The sequence below is a fragment of the Prionailurus viverrinus genome, chromosome A1 (assembly GCF_022837055.1).
Source record: "Prionailurus viverrinus isolate Anna chromosome A1, UM_Priviv_1.0, whole genome shotgun sequence".
Taxonomy (NCBI): Eukaryota; Metazoa; Chordata; class Mammalia; order Carnivora; family Felidae; genus Prionailurus; species Prionailurus viverrinus.
In genome coordinates this window covers 22287365-22308108 of record NC_062561.1, presented here as the reverse complement: position 1 = coordinate 22308108, position 20744 = coordinate 22287365, and the positions used below count along the sequence as shown (strand labels likewise).

Genomic DNA, 20744 nt, shown 5'->3' with positions numbered 1-20744 from the left:
CTTCCCCTTCACAGTTGATGGAACACCACCCTTCCATAACTTCTTGTTCTCACTTCTCCAGTGGTGTCATCAGCTAATCTTGTTGTTCTGCCTTCAAATATATGCAGAATGTGGATGTCTTTTTACCACCTGCTCCAAGCCACCACCATTTCTTGCCTAGATACTGCAATAGCTTCCTGTTTTCCTTGGTTTCCCTGTTTTTTTCCCTTGCCCTACAATCTTTTCTCAACTCAGTAGCCAGAGAGTAATCCTATTAATTGTAAGGTTATATCAAGATTTCTCAACTTTGACACTACAGACATTTTATTAGGCCCAATAATTTTTGTTATAGGGAATTGTCTGCTGTGTTGTAGGGTATTGAGCAGCATCTCTGACCGTTCTACCTACTAGATTCTGGTAGTATCTGCCCCCAGTTGTGACAGCCAAAAATGTCTCCAGATACTGCCAAATGCCCTTCTCCAGATACTGCCAAATCACCTCTGGCTGGGCACCAGTGGCTTTTATCACCCTTCTGCCCAAAACTTTGTGATTGTTTTCCCTTTCACTGAGAGTAAATACTGAAGTCCATGTATTTAATAGCTCATATGGCCCTACCTGACCTGGCCACTCCCTTTAACTCTTTGACCTTACCTGCTTCTACCCTTCCTTCTTACACTGAACCAGTTGCACTGACTTCCTACTAAAGCTACTTATATCTATTAGAGGCTTTGTTCTGTTTTCTCTGCCCAGAACACACTTCCAGATTTCTCCATGGCTAATTCCTTCAGTTCTGCTCAAATTTCGTTTTGCCAATAAGGCGTATCCTAGTCACTCTATCTTATCTGCAATCTGTCCTACTCCCACGATACTTCTGGTCTCACTTACCTGTTTTTCCCCCCCATAATATTTATCACCTTGCAAAATTATATAAATGATTTACTTCTGTTTTTGTGTTTATCATCCCTATTAGTGTATGTGACCCTACGAAGACATTACTCACATTAGTTTCTTGCCTTAATTATTACCAATGTCTTTGTTGTGGTCAAAAACAAATTATTTTTTAGGGGTGCCTGGTCAGTTAAGCATCCAGCTCTTGATTTTGGCTCAGGTCACGATCTCCCAATTTGTGAGATCGAGCCCTGCTGTCAGTGCAGAGCCTGCTTGGGATTCTGTCTCTCTGTCGCTCCCTGCCCCTCCCCCTGCTCAAGCTCTCTCTCAAAATAAAAATAAATAAACTTTAAAAAATACTTTTAAAATGAATGGAGAAGGTAAAGTTAGAGCTAGATATGGAAGGATGGATGGGATTTGTGTAGTTATAGATTAAGGGGAAGCAAAGAGTAGAAGAAAGATGGCACAAACAAAAGTCCAAGATACAGAAATGTATAGGTCTGTATGAAGATAGGTTTTTAGTATACCAGCCTGACTGGAGTTAAGGGTTCAGGATTTGGTGTAGAAGAAAAATACATCTAGGAAGGTAGGTTGGAGCAAGACTGAACACAGTGTCAGAGAATATGGACTGTAATCCTATCAACAATGGGAGTCATTTAATATTTGTGAGTTGGAGAGTTGGTAATGGTGAAAGTAGTGTATTGCAACAGACACTGGTTTGGCTTATTCAAAATCCACTCCAGACTCCTAATGTCCCTTCCTGTGGGTTAGAGGCTGAAAAGCTATGGTTTCCAGATTCTCCAGCTAGGGATCCAGATATTTCATTTCTACCAATTACATACACTTGTCTGAGGCTTTAAATTCAAACCTGAGTTAAAACAGGGAGAAAAGCAGGATATGTGACATTTATTTTGCTGGAAGCAAGGCATTTATAGTTCTAGAGTTAGTATGTAAAAAACAGCGAAGTCATTTGGTCTTCTAGTCCTGTTACAAGTCCTCTCCTACTCCAACAGGTAAGGTAGTTTAATAGGCTGTTTTAATTGTAACTATAATTTTTCCAAAGCAATAATTATTTATTTGTAATTTAAGCTTATCTATACCTAAACAAGTGTGTTTTCTAATATATCTACCAAGCATGTATATTTTTATAATACAAAAATTGCTATTCTTTTTTTTTTTTTTTAAGTTTATGTATGTAATCTCTACCCCCAGCATGGGGCTCAAACTCATAACCGCAGGGTCAAGAGTTGCATGCTTTTCCTATTGAGACAACCACGCACCCCCAAAATTTGCTATTCTTAAGAAAACTTGGGGTGCCTTGGTGGCTCAGTCGGTTAAGCATCTGACTTTGGCTCAGGTCATGATCTCATAGTTTCTAAATTCTAGCCCTGCGTCGGGCTCTGTGCTGACAGCTCAGCCTGGAGTCTGCTTCAGATTCTGTGTCTCCCTCTCTCTGCCTCTCCCCCACTTGTGCTCGCTCGCTCTCTCTCTCAAAAATAAACATTTTCTTTAAAAAAAAGCTTTTAACAAATAAATAAAAAGAATAGTAAAACTTGTTCTTCCTGAAAATATCAGAATTTGCCTTTAAGTTAGCGCTTTGCATTTCAATAATTTTCTGTTTCTTTAGGAAGGGGAAAAGTATTATTGTTGATTTCTTATACCTTGATAGTAATCTTGTAAGTCTAAAAAGGTAAGGGCCCTTGAGGCACCTGGGTAGCTCAGTCGGTTAAGCATCAGACTTCGGCTCAGGTCATGATCTGTATGTGGGTTTGACCCTGCGTCGGGCTCTAAATAAAAGTTTAAAAACAATTAAAAAATAAATAAAAATAAAAAGGTAGGGGCCCTGTTTTGGTAGAAGAATTCCTAATTTTGAGATAAAATCCTATATCCGGAAGGCTTTCCTTGTAGCTCCAATGAGGTTCAAAGGGAATAAATCTGTCATTTTAAAAACTCCTTTCCTACAGTTTAAACCCCATTTCAAAAAGGTATGATTTCTAAGATTAGGGTATGGGTTAGGGCCAGAATAATGGTTAGGGTTAGGGACAGTGTGAGGATATGTGCCTATTATCCAGTACTTCAGAGACCTCTCCAGAAGGATAACTTCAGGGTTAAGATTAGAGGTTAGAGTTAGGCACATACCCTAACACTGTCCCTAACCCTAACTCTAACCATTATTCTGTCACTAAACCGAACCCTAATACTAGATCTAAGGGGAAAAAAAGATTTGGTGTATATATACAATGGAATATTACTCAGCCATAAAAATGAATGAAATCTTGCCATTTGCAACAACACAGATGAAGCTAGAGAGTATTTATTATGCCAAGCAGAATAAGTCAGAGAAAAACAAATACTAGATGACTTCACACATATGTGGAATTTTAAGAAACAAAACAAACGAGCAGATGGAAAAAAAAAAAAAAGGAGCAGAGAGGCAAACCAAGAAATAGACACTAACTATAGATAACACACAGATGGTTACAAGAGCGGGGGCGGTAGGGTGTGGGGAGTTGGCGTTAAATAGGTGATGGAGAATAAGGAGTGCACTTGTGAGGAGCATCCAGGGTTGTATGGAAGTGTTAACTCACTATATTGTACACCAGAATCTAATTTGACACTGTATGTTAACCAACTGGAATTAAAATAAAAACTTTAAGAAAATAGATAATTTCTAAAACTGAAAGCCACAGATACTTTGCTTAACTGGGAGTTCATAATATATTAGGTGTTTGTCTCCCTTGAAAAGATCCTCAACTGTTAAAATTCTCCTGGTCATGGTCATAAGAATTTTGTACCTAAATGCAATATATGGTTGATTTTAGATATCTGGATCCAGTTTTTTTCCCCATATCTATTTCACAGTTTGTGTTCTTTCCACAGCTTATTCCTGCCCATAATATGGAAAAGGAAATTAATTCCTAATCCTGTTGTTATTTAACCCAAAAATTCCCTTGAGTCTCCTTTTGTTGTTAACGCATCACTAAATGCACATAACACATAGGAATAAATACCTGATATTGTAGTTCGTTACTTGTATTATTATTTAGCTAATCTCATCAGTGTTTTAAGATTTATATTGCATTGTATAATAAAAACTACCTCATCTTGTTCACTACTAATTCATGTGTACTTAGTGTATTTAATATGAACTTCTAATGAACTTCTAATGCTATAAAAATTCCTACTCTAACCTTTTACAAAAGAATTGCTTATATCTTATGGAAGAAATGTTTAATGTTCAATTTGTAGGTTATTGAAGACAATGGTGTTCGAAGAGTTGTTGTGGTTCCTCAGGCACCAGAGTTTCATCCTGGTGGTCACACAGTTCTACACCGTTCTCCACATCCTCCTCCTCTGCCTGGTTTCATTCCTGTCCCAACCATGATGCCCCCTCCACCACGCCATATGTACTCCCCAGTGACCGGAGCTGGAGACATGGCAACACAGTATATGCCACAGTATCAATCTTCTCAAGTATATGGAGATGTAGGTAAGATAAAAAATATTCCTATTTTATGGAATTAGTTCTTCTTTACTTGGATAGAACAGATGCTGTCTATCCTCCTATTATATAAAAGAAATGACCAACCTAGTGTCACACTTATGTTCTCTTGCCCCAGCACTGTGTTAAGTATTTCATCCTCATGATCACCCTTCAAAGCAAAAAGTAAGCAAAATCAAAAAGGTAAAATAACTTATATCATGCAGCAATATTTAGTGAGGATATGTTCAAACCAGAGCTTTTCTTCTCTGTCTTGCCAACTAGGCTCTGAGGAAAGTTTTCAGCCAGGAGTAATCATACTGTTGTTAAATCCTTAAAGCTGTGATGCCACTTACCAAAGTTGCTAGGTTATGTAAAGGATTGAAAAAACAAAATAAGATACAACATTGGCCCCCAGGGAGTTAACAAATTATTGGGAAGAATAGACAACCACACACACATCTACAAAGAAGTAATCTTATTCTTTCCTATGGGTTTAAATACCATATACTAATTCCTCTCAGATTTGTATCTCCAGCCAAAACCTGGCCTCTAAGCTTCAGAAGGCTTAATTTCTTCTTGATACCTCCACTTAAATGTCTCATGCATCTCAGTTATATTGTTTCTAAACATAAATCTCAATTATGTAGCCTGCTTTTTCTCTGTCGTCTTTGTCTTGATACGTGATACCACTGCCACTCAGTTTGCTCAAGTGAAAGGCATATAGTCAAATTTGATTGTTACTTCTTTAACCCCTGCATCAATTGTTACCAGCTTTACTTTCAGAAGTTTCCCAGTTTTATCTACTTTTTTCCCCACTTCTACTCAAATCTAGTCCACTGTCAGCTCTTGTCAGAACAACTGCAAGAGCAGTTTTCCAGTTGGTTCTCTGCTGTCATTCTTGCCCCCAGCCATCCAAGCTCAGCCAGAGTGATCATTTTAAAATATAAATCTGATTTCTATTTTTATTTAAACATTTCATTTTATTTAGAATAAAATCCTGAACCTTGCCTTAGACCAGGATTTCTCAACCTCTGTACTCTTGATATTTGGGAATGGATGAGTCTTTGTTTTGGAGCACAAAACTGCATTGTAGGATATTCAGGAGAAGCCATGCTGTCTACCTACCAGATGACAGTAGCATATCAACCCACCCTCCCCTATCCTCACCCAGTTGTGACAACTAAAATTATCTCCACACATTGCTGAATGAACCCTATGGGCCAAAATTGGCCCTGGTTGCAAACCACTGGCCTGGATAAGGCCCTGCCCTGTGGCCTCTGACTGCTTTGTTCCACTTGTCCCCATCCCACCCCCTTCAGCTTTTCAAAACCTCCAAGCTCTTTTTGAGAACACCATGTTCTCTCCGCCAGGAATGCTCTTTTCCCTTTTCTGTAGAAGGCTCTTTTTTTTCCCGATAGATTTCAGCTTTCATAGAGACCCTCTGTGGTCTTATCAGTCACTCACACTGAAACCTGTTTCCTTCACAGAAATTAACACAATTTGATTTTGTTTTAATTTGTATGTCTGTCTTCGTTGTTTGACAGTAAACCCCCTGAGAACTAAATCTTTTTTATTTGTCACCTGCACTTAGTAGTATCTATCATTAATGTTTAGTAAATTTACAGAGTAAACAACTCTAAATATAGAACTTTAAATACACAGCATAGCCTATAAGCAGTATCTTATATGTTATGTCATGTATCATATATAGTTTTCAAACTTAACTTCTGTTGCCCAAGTAATGCATATTGATTCTGTGGGTCTGGATGGAGTTTGGGTTTCTGCATCTCTAACAAACTGCCAGGTAAGGCTCATGCAGTGGTCCAGTGAAAACTTGAGTAGTAAGAGTTTATACTACAAATCAGTCTCATTCTTCTATTATGACTTATTTTTAAAAAGGTGTTAGAGGGGCGCCTGGGTGGCGCAGTCGGTTAAGCGTCCGACTTCAGCCAGGTCACGATCTCGCGGTCCGTGAGTTCGAGCCCCGCATCGGGGCTCTGGGCTGATGGCTCAGAGCCTGGAGCCTGTTTCCGATTCTGTGTCTCCCTCTCTCTCTGCCCCTCCCCCGTTCATGCTCTGTCTCCCTCTGTCCCAAAAATAAATAAACGTTAAAAAAAAAAAAATTAAAAAGGTGTTTGAGAAAATTACAATAAAAAACTAGATGTGATAATTATTGCTATTTCGCATTGTTAGAACCCATTGTTGTTCAGAGGGGATATTAGAATACATGGATATGATTCATAATGTTGTGAAGGAAAGTGAAAAATACAAACCCATTAAAGGGTACAAATTTAAAAATTAGCTACCCGGTGATGGAAGACAAGAGTCGTATTGTATTTAAGATTATAAGCCAAAGCATCTACCACTGGATCCAAATAACAGTTTTATAACCAGTAGCTGCCTCCGTGAAAAGGAAATTCTAGCTCCTTCATATAAATATATGCACAATATGTATATTTGATGTAAATGTTCAATCAATATGTTGTTTTTATGTCTAGCATTTTTTCATTTAGGCTACTTAAGGCTTAGTTCAAGAGTGTAGCATGATGATACTCCCTGCTTATGGCTGAAAAGTACTACATTATGTGGATATGACATTGTTTACTCATTTATTAACTGATGGGCATTTGAGTTGTTTCCACTTTTTGTCTGTTACGAATAATGATGCCTTGACAGTTGTAAACAAGTAGACAGGTTTTCACTTCTGGGTATATATCTAAGAGTGGAATTGCTGGCTTATGTAGTAATTTTATGTTTAACTTCTTGAGAAGCTGCAAAACTTTTCTTTAGTGTTTGCACTATTTTACATTTCTATCAGCAATGTGTGAGGGTTCTAATTTCTCCATATCCTTGTTAAAACTTGATTCTAGCCATTCTGGTAAGTATGAACTTTTGTCTCATTGTGGTTTTGATTTGCTTGTCTCATTACTGATATTGAACATCTTTTCATTTGCTTTAGTGGCCATTTGTTTATCTTCTTTCAAGAGATGTCCGTTCAAATCCTGCACTCATTTTTTTTATTTGGGTTATTTGTCTTTTTATTGTTGAGCTGTAATAGTTTTGATGTATTCTGGATACAAGTCCTTATCAGATTTATGATATGCAGGTATTTTCTCCCATATTGTCTTTTCACTTTCTCAGTGGTATCCTTTAATGCAGAAAAGAAAATTTTGGTGAATCTGATTTATTTTTCTTGGATTGCTTGTGCTTTTGGTGTCATATCAAAGAAACTATTATCTAACCCAAAGTCATACAGATTTACAGCTGTGTTTCCTTCTATGAGTTTAATAGTTTTACTTCCTACATTTAGGTCTTTGACTCATTTTAATTTTTGTAGATGGTGTGAGGTAGGTGTCCAGACTCATTCTTTTACATGTAGATAACCAAATGCCTATGTTTTTTTATTCTAATGTTTTATGTACCTATCCTTGTAATACTCATTTCAAGAGTATTGTACTAATTTTCTTAAAACACTGATAAATGAAAACTTTACTAAGATTTTTGAGGCTTTTTAAAAAATGTTTTTCTCATTACAGATTTTAAATTGAAACTAAAAAACTCTGAAGACAATTAATTTAACAATATTTTTGGAGTTTATTGATTTTATTATAGTGCTATGTGACTTTTAGTAGAATAAATACGTTCTTCTGAATCACACCCTTGAGTTTATGATATACAGAGATGCAGTATTTTGTACCTGGATTCTGTTCTTAGTAATCCCACTTTTTTTCCTTAACTCCTGAAACTTTATTTTTCAGTGATGATTTGGTTTGTGGTGTTTTGTTTTTTGTTTTGTTTTAGTTGTCAGGGAATTTAGGCAGGTGGTGGTTTTCTGTTTACTTATTTTATATGTTTGAAGTTGAAAGAGATGCTAAAAATGATGGCTACAAAAGAGCAGAAGAAAAAAAGAACTGTACACATTTCAATTCAGATCTTATTCCCCACCTATGATTGTCATAACATACCACCAAGCTGCTTCTGTGGAGATTAATAGTTAATTGGGAAAAGATGAAGAAGAGAAATATCTCTAAATTTATTTGATATATATAATTATAATCAAAAGGTTTGGTTCTGTCAGTTGATGGATAAATAGAAATAGCTTTGTTTTGCAGAATTATTCTTTGAAATGTTTCATAATAATTTTTATATAATGTAATGATAAATTTATCCCATTCCTTCTATTTTATTTCTTCTTAGATGCTCACTCTACACATGGAAGGTCCAACTTTAGAGATGAAAGATCTAGCAAAACATATGAACGTTTGCAGAAAAAATTAAAGGATCGCCAAGGAACACAGAAGGATAAAATGAGCAGTCCACCATCATCACCCCAGAAATGCCCTTCTCCCATAAATGAACATAATGGGCTTATAAAAGGGCAAAATGCTAGTGGTGTAAACGTAGGATCAACAAAGAACAAGTCCGGGAAAGGGAAAGGTGGTGCACAAATTGATACAGAAATAGAAGGTAACAATTTAAAACACTCATCTATTCCTGTTGGTACTTTTCATTATTATTTAATCAACCAAAAGTATATTCTTTCAGTTATTTCATCATGCTTCAGATAAGCTGTAGATTAATAACACTTCTAAATGTGAGAAAAAGTTTTAGAACCCAAATTGTTGCTAGGGTACTTCTTCTTATAATTTGGGAAAGCTCAATTAGTAATTTCACTTATATTGTAAATTTTACTAGCCAAGAGAAATTTCTGTCTGAAAGAAAAACCCTAATAAGGTTCATTAAGATTCATTTTCCTCTCTTTCTGTGCCTTTGACATGGCTGTTCTGGTTTTTATCAACTTTAGTTTTTTATTTCTCCCAACTTCTTTATATGTAAGTCCTTGAAAGCAACTCATTGTGTCATTTACCAGTCTATCTATATACTCTGTAGTTAGGATTGATTAGTCTCCATTACTTTCTTCAGAAGTTTTTTTCTTTTAAAATCCCCATATTTCCCTAGGAACCTTCCCCAGCTTGTGAGTAATTTCCACTATTTGAACTCTGAGTACTACTTCCTTTTCTTTATGATTTCCATTCCTCACCAACACATTTTAATGCTTTAACAACCTCATAACTGTTATATTAACAAAAATATTTCCCCATATTTTTGAGACCTTCTGATCATTCTGAAATCAGAATGAATGATATTTCAGAAGAGTTAAGCTAAAGTTTCAGATATATCAGTTATGAATACAAGTTCTGGTCAAGTCATTTATATTTTTATTTTGGGAACCATAGTTAAGACCTTTTAAGAAACAAATAGTTAACTTGTAACTGTTAAGAGGTAGGAGATTGGGAAATGAGAATTTCAGAGAGTATTTTTTTTTTTAACTATGAAAAACAATATATATTAGAAAAACTTAGTGACTGGTTCAGATATATATATAATGGTATTATAATTAGTGATCGCAGTTAAAATGGAAATAGAAACTGAAGTGAAGAAACCTGAAGAGCCACAAACTGCTGAATACAAACTAAAGTAAAAACTAGGAAATAAAAATCTCAGATTACAAACATAGTTTCAGAAGACACATTGTGGAGGGAGAGGGATGAATGTATTTAGTTCATTTTTTAATATTCTTTTTTTTTTTTTAAGAGAAAGATGAAGAAACTAAAGCTTTTGAAGCACTTCTTTCCAACATTGTCAAACCAGTGGTAAGTATTGTATGTATTTTCTTGACATTTATATTTAGTATTATTCACATAGGATTTTGGTATATTTTAATTAAGTCCTTTCTTAAAACCATATTAGAGGTACACGTGACTCTTGATCGTGAGCCGTGAGTTCGAGCCCCAAATTGGGTGTAGAAATTACTTAAATAAAAATTTAGGGTGCCTGGGTGGCTCAGTTGCTTAAGCGTCTGACTCTTGGTTTTGACTCAGGTCATGATCTCACAGTTCATGAGTTCGAGCCCCACATGCAGCTCCATGCAGACAGTGCAGACCCTGCCTGGGATTCTGTCTCCCTCTCTTCCTGCCCCTCCCCTGCTTGCTCGCTCTCTCTCAATCTCTGAAAGCTAAGTAAATAAATTTAATAAATAATTTTTTTAAAAAAGCTGTATTATAAGTAATGTGATATCAATAATGGATTAGTGTAGATCTCATATAAGGAGAGATCTGTTGATCAGTGAAGCAGAATAGTCAGTCAAGAATTCATTTCTTTTATGTTTTTTTTTTATTTTTTGAGAGAGCGTGAGCAGGGGAGGGTCAGAGAGAGGATCCGAAGCAGGCTCTGTTGCTGACAGGCTGACACCAGCAAGCCCAATGCAGGGCTCAAACTCACGAGAACCGTGAGATCACGACCTGAGCCGAAGTCGGACCCTCAACTGACTAAGCCACCCAGGCACCCCCAAGAATTCATTTTTTAAACTAGGATTTAATATATGCTTCCTATGTCATTAAGCAATGACATTGAAAATCATTGGAAGAGACAAGGATGTAATAAATAATGTGAGTACCACTGATCATCAGTTTTCTAAAAATCTGTTTATACTATTTCCATGTGAAATGTATTCAGTTAACTCTAGATGTAAAAAGAATTAAACTATAGAAGAAAGTTAATATTCCCTAGCCCTTTATAAGTATAGATGTAACAGCAGAAATCAGAAAATCAGCAAAAGGTATGGCAGTAAAACTGGCTACGTAAAATTTTCTGCTTGTTTTTTAAATAGCTTAAGTAAAGTCTATCATTCCTAATAGGAAATATATTTACATCAGATTTGACATAAGATTAATTTTAAATGCTCATACAAATTGAATTTTTTAAGCCTATTAAAAAATGAGCTCCACTCTGACAGTGCAGAATCTGTTGTGTCTCCATCTCTCTCTGCCCCTCCTCTGCTCACTCGCTCTCTCAAAACAGAACTGAGTTTATACATGTAAATTATAGAAACATGTGCAAAATTATTCCATAGTAATAGCTAATGCAAGTTTACTAGTGTCAGACTCTATTCAAAGTACTTCGAAAACATATCCATTATTTTCTTTAATTCCAGAACAACCTTCTGTGTACTATTTTCCCTATTTTACAGAAGAGGAATCTGAAGCAAGAGCGGGTTTAATAAGTAGTATTGAAATTCAGTCAATGTCCTTCCAAGATCTATGTATATCACTAGATTTACTAAAAAAAGAAATTTGCAAGCCTTAATAGGATTGGTATTTGAATGATATACTAGCTAATACCAGCAGTATTTACTTGTTATAGTATATAATATTAAAAGTGTAATTTTTCAGGCCATAAATGGTGGAATAATTCTTTTAAAGAATTTCTTGCCCAGCATTATGAGGAAGATGTAATTTTGTAAAATAAGTCCTGTGTCATAAAACAAAGTAATGCTGATTGTTTTGTTTTGCTTTGTTTTATTTTAGTTTGTTTTTATAGTTTGGGTAGCTATAACTCCTTTACTAAATTACTTGTGAGGTGTAGGTCAGGGGAGAGAGAGAGAGAGAGAGAGAGAGAGAGAGAGAGAGAGAGAGAGAGAGAGAGAGAGTGTGTGTGTGTGTGTGTGTGTGTGTGTGTGTGTGTGTGTGTAGTTGTTTTCACATGCCCTGGTTCATTTAGAGCATCAAGCTAAATGAGTTTTCACTTACTCATTCCATAAATATTTGACCAGTAATAAAATCCCACATGCTGTGCTAAAAGCTGGGGATAGGATGAAAAGCAAAGGATAGGTATGGCCCCTGCCCTCAGAGCTTCAGTTAGTAGAATAAATCATGCAGTAAATATAAAATTCTATCTGTGAAGTGCCAGAACAAAGAGATACAGTGCTACAAGAAAATACAATAATAGGGGGGCTAGGCCTTGACAGGGTGTCAAAATAAATTTCCCTAAGGAAGAATAATTGAACTGAAATTTAAAGAAAAAGTAGTAATTGGATGTTGTGGGCTATGGGTGGGGGTGGGAATTAGTGTGGGGAGAGTAGTGCAAAGTGACCAATGTTTGAAAAATAATGAACATGACACATTTGAGACCCCCCCCCCCCAAAAAAGCTCACTCAGTGTGACTCAGATGCAGCGTGTAGGGGAGAACATGGTGCTAATCTCAGCCTCAGCTACACATTCAGGGGTTGAGTGACCTACAAGTCACTTAACCTTTCTGAAACTACTTCTTCCATAAAATGAGTATAATGGTATTGTATTTCCTCACATGCTAGAAGTAATTAACTGTATAGATGAAAGCATTTGTCTTTATTATTGGGCTTCTTTGAAACTGTTTTAAGTCTCATTCTGTCAAAATCTACTGACATCTTTTTTTTTCTTTTTTCCTCCCTCCCACCCCCTATTTTAATAATGCTTAAAATTAGACATGGATTGCCTTTTATTCAGTACCTTTTTACTTTCAGAATTTTTATCCCTCTCCTTTTCCTTTTAATGTTCACTGAAACGTCTGATGACTCCAGGTTTCCTTAGACTCAACCTTTGAGTTATCTTCAGAATAATTCTCTCACTTCCTGATCCCAGTATCCATACAAGGGGATTGTCATTTCAGTAGCTTCCTAACTACTGTTTTAGCTGAAAACAGCTACTACCTAGAAGTGAGTTCAGTATGGAGGCATTGTGTAATGGGAAAAGAACTGATTTATTCAGGTCCTAGTCACTACTAGTTGAGTGACTTCAAAGAAGTCACCTAATCTTTCTAAATACATTTCTTCTGGAAAATGTATCTTTTTTGTCTTAGAGGGTAATTGCAAGAATCAAATGAGATGAATATAAAAGCAAATTTTACCTCTAAAGTAGCATACAAGGGGCGCCTGGGTGGCGCAGTCGGTTAAGCGTCCGACTTCAGCCAGGTCACGATCTCGCGGTCCGGGAGTTCGAGCCCCGCGTCAGGCTCTGGGCTGATGGCTCAGAGCCTGGAGCCTGTTTCCGATTCTGTGTCTCCCTCTCTCTCTTCCCCTCCCCCGTTCATGCTGTGTCTCTCTCTGTCCCAAAGATAAATAAACGTTGAAAAAAAAAAAAAATTTAAAGTAGCATACAAATAGAAGACTCATTTCAGGTGATTTCCATATATTTATGTACTTATGTAAGTTCATAAGATATTTTACTGAAAAAAGTTACCAGGAATGAAATTCTTGAACTATAAAGTAAATTTTTATGATAGTTCCCAAGTAGCTCTACACAAAGATCATACCAATACATACTCTAATATATAGTCTTACCTACATTTAAGAGAGTGTGCATTTCTCCAAACCCTTAACACAATGGTTATTACTAGCTTTTTAATCTTGCCAATGTGTTGGAAGAAAATTGGTACCTTGTCTTAATTTGCATTTATTTAATTATGAATGCAGTTACATGAAAATAAACTAAAAATGGATTAAAGGTCTAAATTTGAGACCTGAAAACATAAAACTCCTAGAAGAAAACATGGGCAACAATTTGTTTGACATTGGCCATAGAACATTTTTCTATATATGTCTCCTTAGGCAAGGAAACAAAAGCAAAATTAAACTATTGGGACTACACCAGTATGAGATACCACTTTACACCTGTCAGAATGGCTAAAATCAAAAAGAATATAACAAATGTTAGCAAGGATGTGGAGAAAAAGGAACCCTCATACACTTTAATGGGAATGCAAATTGGTGTAGCCACTATGAAAAACAATATGGAGGTTCTTCAAAAAATCAAAAACATAACTATTATATGATCCAGTAATTCGATTACTGGGTTTTTACCCAAAGAAAACAAAAACACTAATTCAACACTAATTCAAAAAGATCTATGCACTTATGTTACAGCATTACTTACAGTAGCTAAGTATGGAAGCAATCCTAAGCATCCATTCATAGATGAATGAACAAAGACGTGGTATATAGGTAACATATATACAATGGAATATTACTCAGCCATAAAAAAGAATGAAATCTCACCATTTGCAATAACATGAATGGACCTAGAGAGTATAATGCTAAGTGAAATGAGTCAGAGAAAGACAAATATCATATGATTTCACTCCTATGTGGAATTTAAGAGGCAAAACAGATGAACAAACAAGAAAAGAGACCAAAAAGCAGACTCTTAAATACATAGAACAAACTGGTGGTTGCCAGAGGGGAAATTAATGTGGGGATGGGTGAAAAAGATAAAGGGGATTAAGAATACATTTATCAGGGGTGCTTGGCTGGCTCAGTTCAATGGAGCATCTGACTCTTGATCTTGGGGTTGTGAATTCAAGCCCCACAATGGGTTTAGAGTTTACTTAAAATCTTAAAAAAAAAAAAAAAAAAGGAAAGTATACACTTACCATGGTGAGCACTAAGAAATGTATACAATTGTTCAGTCTCACTGTATTGTACACCTGAAACTAATACAACGTTGTATATATACTTCAACCCATTTCTATAAACCTTAACACAGTGGACATATTACTAACTTTTTAATCTTCCTAGTCTGTTGGATGAAAAGTGGTATCTTGTTTTAATTTACATTTATTTAATTGTGACTGCATTTACACATCATTTGTTAGATTATCAAATTATATTTCTTTAGTCAGTTTATATCCTTTGCTCATTTTTCTCGAGTTGTTTTCTTACTGTAAGACACTTTATTTTTATTTTTTTTTAATTAAAAGCAGGGAGCACAAGCAGAGGAGAGGGGCAGAAAGAGAGAGGGGGAGGCCAGGGGGGAGAGAGAGGGAAAGAGAGAGAGAAAGAGATCTCAAGTTCCATGCTCACACAGAGCCTGACACAAGACTAAGTCCCACTACCCTGGGATCATGATCTGAGCCACAATCAAGAGTTAGACACTAGACTGAAACAGGTACCCCATAAGATACTTTCTAAATTGAGGAAATGAACCTTTTCAAATACGTTATAAGTGGACTTTTTCCCCCATTCTTTTTTGTGTATGGTGTTTACACTAATAGTTTTAAGTGGCCCATAATGGTCCTTGGATTTTTTTATTGAACCCATTTGCCCTTTCACAATAAATTATATCTCTTCTACAAGTGGATAGGCTTCTGTTTGTGAGCCATTTTGTATAAGTAGATACAGATATATTTTGTTTAATCTTGAAACCTCATTAGATTTTCATTGTTCCTTGTGCTCATTACAGTTGTTTCAGACAGCTCTAAATATTATGTTTTTGCAGGCCTCAGACATCCAGTCAAGGACAGTAGTACTAACCTGGTCACCTCCTTCCAGCTTCATAAATGGTGAAACAGATGAGACTACTGTGCCAGAGCTCTATAGTTACGATATTCTGGTCTCAAGTACTGGGAAAGATGGGAAATATAAAAGTGTATATGTGTAAGTATTTGTTATGTTTTACTCCCTCCCATTATATAAGCCAGGGGTTTATATAAAGAGCTTAATACTAATTTTGTTCTGTTTTTCTCTCTTGATGCTTTCATTTTGAATCTATTAATTGATAATTGATACTGATTTCAGTGTATGTAATCCAAATGCCAGCTGGTACACATCTGTCTACACTCCCTTGGAATAATTGCTTTCATTGGCCACATTCAGCTTTAGTAGTTTTCCGTAGACTCCCTAATAAATGTTTCACTGTTCACATATTCCTGAGATATAAGTATAAATTGTAGTAGTAGAAGCCCAGATCAGAAATGGAGAACTCTTAGATTGTGAACTTGTGAAATCAGGTAATTGTCCTCCAAGGAGTTGGCTTTAATTCTTATATGTCAAGCTAATGCCCTATTGTAAGATGAAGTTAGTATCATTGTTCCTTATTTGTATGTTGGTATGTTAATAATCATATTTTGATTGGTTCAAAAGTTTTATTTCCTTGGGTCAAAAGTTTTATTACACACCAAGAAGCCTTAGAGTCATTGGCTAAAAATGTGACATTTATGACTGACAGTTGTAAAATAGTTTTTTCCGTTTGTCAAATAGAAATGGTTTATATTGCTTATTCTAATGGAAAAGTAAAGAGTGAAGTTGGTTATTATAATTTAAGCACTGGGAAGATTGCAAAAGGGTTAGTCACTTGAATGATGATAATTAACATAGAACACTGGACACATAGCCTTCTTGGTATCTTTTCAAAAAATAGCTAATGTAAGGAAGAAAGGAAAGTGAAACTGCTCCAGTATCTATCATCTAGTAACGTAGGGTTAGAAAAATGTCCTGTCTCCTTCTCTCTATTGAGACTTACTTGTGTTTATTCTATTCATATGTCTTAAAGGAGACAGAGTTACCTATGGGGTAAATAAGAGATAAAAGACCATCAACATCAAGGTTTCTTTTTATGTTAATGGCTGTTTCTAGTTAGTTATAGCTGTCTGCTAAGATGAAGCATTTATTTCCATTTGCAGCCTGATCAGAGAGCAGAAGAGGGACATTAGTCACCTTCTTTACTCTGCACCAATTAAGGTCTCTCTCCGAAGATTCTACTGAAACTGCCCAATTCATTAAGTGTTCTTCCCTCAATGGGAAAGGTTTTCTTTCTCATATTTCCTGGTTTTGATTTGAGAAAAGATGGAGGATGGAGGAGGGTGTCATAAAATGAGAGGAGAGAAATTTGGCTGAAGGAAATGGAACAGAGAATAGTGATTTTTAAAAAAAAGATGGAAAATGGTCTGGGTTTTTGACCACATATACAAGTAATCGTATCAAATGATTATTTTAAAAAGATGTGTGCCATTAAGTTTGAAAACCTGAAAGTGTAATAGTGGCCATGAGTAAAATGCTATACTTCAGATTATTCACTTTTTTTCTAATCTGCTCATTAAACTATAAAATTTTAAATAAGGTTCCATGTTACATTCTAATAAAATGCAGTAGTGGCACACTCCTTGTAAAAATTTGGTGGTTTTGCTTTCAGGAGCACACGTGGTATTTCACATTTTAATTGGGCAAAATGGATTTTTAAATAATTGAAACTGTACTGATTTTAATTTTTTTAATAAACTAAATATCTTTCCTGACTACACTTCAAAAAAAAAAGTCTGGCTTACACAATTGATTTGCCTAGGACACCTTTTTGTTTTAAAGTGATATGCAAATACATAAGTTTGGCACATATCCTTATTACACAAATTCTGTACTAGTGGAATCTGAACATGGTTATAGTTGGTAAAGTAAAAAGCTGTATAATTTCATAAACTACCACAAATGGTAGCACATAATGTAAATATTCTGGAAATGCTTATTTATCAGACAGTGAAATGTTCCTTTTTTCCCCCCAGAGGAGAAGAAACCAGTGTCACTTTAAATGATCTCAAGCCAGCTACAGATTACCATGCAAAGTAAGGAACTCCTGTGTATTGCTCTAATATGATATAGTATAGGTAGTTTTTTAAAATGATTTCATTAAAAGCGTAGCATATAATTTAAGTACCAATTTTGGATTTAAAACATGGAATATGTTGGCTTTGGTTTTTCTTTTGGTACAAGTATTAATACATTCCAAAAAAAAACAAAAACCAAAAACATTGCATTGGAATGTTATATTGAAGGGTTAATCATCCTGTTTGTAAGATTTTTGGATTGGAATGAATATATAGATAATAATATGTCTACATATCTAATTTATCACATGGAAAACTCCCAGCTTTTGAAATTTTTACTAAACAGAAACATAAATAATATTTGGCTTGTACTTAATGTATTTTTACTACATCCTGTTCCAGAAAGAGTTTGGGATATTAAAACTCTTAAAATTTCACAACATTTAGGGGCGCCTGACTGGCTCAGTCAGTGAGTGGAGTGTGTGACTCTTGATGGAGGGGTTGTTCGAGCCTTGCATTGGGTATAGAGATTACTTAAAATCTTTAAAAAAAAAAAAAATTCACAACATTTAACTAAGAAGTAACTTAGATACTGTTTTATTCTGCGTAGTTCTATTATAAATTACCAACATTTTCAGCCTTCCCAGCTGTGAGTCATTAAAGTGTACTTGGTTAGTCACCTCTGTTTAAAAAAAAAAAAAAAGTATTTGTGTTAGGATTATTCCTATTAAACTATAAAATTAAATCTTTAATTAGACTTTCTGTGGGTGAACCCTACGTATTGTCCATCTGAGTACTTTTCAAACTGTAGATTGCAACCCATATTGAATCATGAAATTTTGTGGATTAGATTCAGCATTATTTAAAAGAAATAATCAAATAGAATGGAAAGTATCTGTATATTACCCTTAGGGATATTGTTTCAGGACTCTTTCCTTTCAAGTATGTGTATGAGAAAGTACATAATCACACATACAGTTTTGTCACAACTTAAAATGTGTTTCTTACTTTGGGTTGCATTAAAAAAAAGATGAAAGCCAAGGGTCTCTCCTGTCTTTCTTTTTTTTTAAGGGCCATCCTTTACTTCTAATGCATGTGTTTTCTTTTTTTTTAAAGACTTTATTTAAGTAATCTCAGGGCGTGTGGATGACTGAGTTGGTTAAGCATCCAACTTCAGCTCAGGTTATGATCTCACCATTCATGGGTTTGAGCCCCACATCAGGCTCTGTGCTGACAACTCAGTCTGGAGCCTGCCTTGGATTCTGTGTCTCCCTCTCTCTCTGCCCCTTCCCTGCTCGCATTCTGTGTGTGTGTGTGTGTGTGTGTGTGTGTGTGTGTGTGTGTGTGTGTGTGTCTCTCAAAGATAAACAAACATTAAAAAAAAAAAATTAAAGGGGCTCCTGGGTGGCTCTTTCGGTTAAGCACTGACTTCAGCTCAGGTCATGATCTCACGGTTTGTGAGTTCAAGCCCCGCATTGGGCTCTGTGCTGACAGCTCAGAGCCTGGAGCCTGTTTCAGATTCTGTGTCTCCCTCTCTCTGCCCCTCCCCTGCTCGTGCTCTGTGTCTGTCTGTCTCTCAAAAATAAATAAACATTAAAAAATCAAAAAAAAAATTAAGTAATCTCTATACCCAACATGGGGCCTAAACTCACAACCACCAAGATCAAGCTACCAACTGAGCCGGCCAGAAACTCCACCCATGTTTTCTTGATAGAATATTTAGAGGGCACCTTACTAATTTCCAAGTACTTAAAGGTTGATGGCTGTTGAAGGTAGGATACAGTGATTCTGCTGGTTAAAACTATATATTTTATCACCATAGAGTCCAGGCAGAATATAATTCTATAAAGGGAACTCCTTCAGAAGCTGAAAGCTTTACCACCTTAAGCTGTGAACCTGATGTACCTAATCCACCAAGGATAGCCAATCGGACCAAAAATTCACTCACTTTGCAATGGAAGGTAACAATATTCTTTAGAGTATTTCCAACTGGACGTTTACTCCTCCCACCCCCACTAATATTAAATTTCAGTTGTTGTTTGGGTTTTTTTTTTTTTTTGATACAAAAAGAACTCTAAGCTAACTTGCTCTTCTTCTTTGCATATAGTAAATGGGCATTTGTTGTATCTTTAAGTAATACTCCTAATGGCTTTTCTTCACTATATGTAAATATAGCAGAAAAGATTCATATATAATTATCAGTCCTTATTGTACTGGACATGGGATAACATTAAGAGTCTCAGCAGTGCTTCTCAAGCTCATCCCAATGTCTTTATCCTGAATTTTATCCTAAAATGGGGTTTATAATAACTACACTCAGAGTTTTAAAAATATCAATATGATGGCTTAAGGGAATATTCCATTAAATACTCTGCATTTTAATAGAATAATATATATGTTAACATATAAATGTTTAGGTCCACCTGCACAAGGAGATATAATGAAGTAAACATATACCACAGATAGAACTGGTAACTCAAATACCACATATAGCATTGTCATTGGAAACATGATTTGCTGAAATGATACACGAGTGTTAGTAAATTTTTGAACAAAATTAAGTACAGTCTTTCTCAAATTGCAGAGTAGTTATATTTTGGCAAAATCCAGTAACTTAAAACTATAGAAAAAAAATACCTTGTAAAATGAAATTAGGTTCTAGGCTCTGATAATTATAAACAGATATTTCACCTATGTGGATGTCCAGGAAGACATTCAGAGAAGTCCTAGAGAAAGAGAACAATTTTTCATTGTGTGTATTGCCCCATGCTGTGCAGAACCATTAGCATCCTTGATCCCCAGTCCTAAAAGTCAGCCTTTCCTCCCTCTGCCCTTATTGTGATAGTCAGAAACACCCCCAACATGGGGCGCCTGGGTGGCGCAGTTGGTTAAGCGTCCGACTTCAGCCAGGTCACGATCTCGCGGTCCGTGAGTTCGAGCCCCGCGTCGGGCTCTGGGCTGATGGCTCAGAGCCTGGAGCCTGTTTCTGATTCTGTGTCTCCCTCTCTCTCTGCCCCTCCCCCGTTCATGCTCTGTCTCTCTCTGTCCCAAAAATAAATAAACGTTGAAAAAAAAAAACAAGAAACACCCCCAACAAAATGTATAAACATCCCCCAGAAGGGAATACCATAGCAACCATTGATTTGCAAAGAGAAAAATAACTGCTAGTCTTTATTTAATTATCTGCTTATACCCAAAGAGTAAA

At 35.9% G+C, this 20744-nt stretch overlaps 1 protein-coding gene across 5 annotated transcripts in view; it reads left to right on the top strand.

Annotated features, from left to right (window-relative positions):
- Positions 1-20744, top strand: part of FNDC3A (fibronectin type III domain containing 3A) — a 146628-nt gene that overhangs the window by 91599 nt on the left and 34285 nt on the right. For all 5 annotated transcript variants that reach the window (XM_047854623.1, XM_047854636.1, XM_047854628.1 and 2 more), the window contains 6 exons: positions 4117-4357; positions 8549-8818; positions 9947-10005; positions 15442-15599; positions 17498-17557; positions 19362-19500. In XM_047854623.1, coding sequence (XP_047710579.1) covers positions 4117-4357; positions 8549-8818; positions 9947-10005; positions 15442-15599; positions 17498-17557; positions 19362-19500 — 927 coding nt within the window. The remainder of the gene's footprint in view (positions 1-4116; positions 4358-8548; positions 8819-9946; positions 10006-15441; positions 15600-17497; positions 17558-19361; positions 19501-20744) is intronic.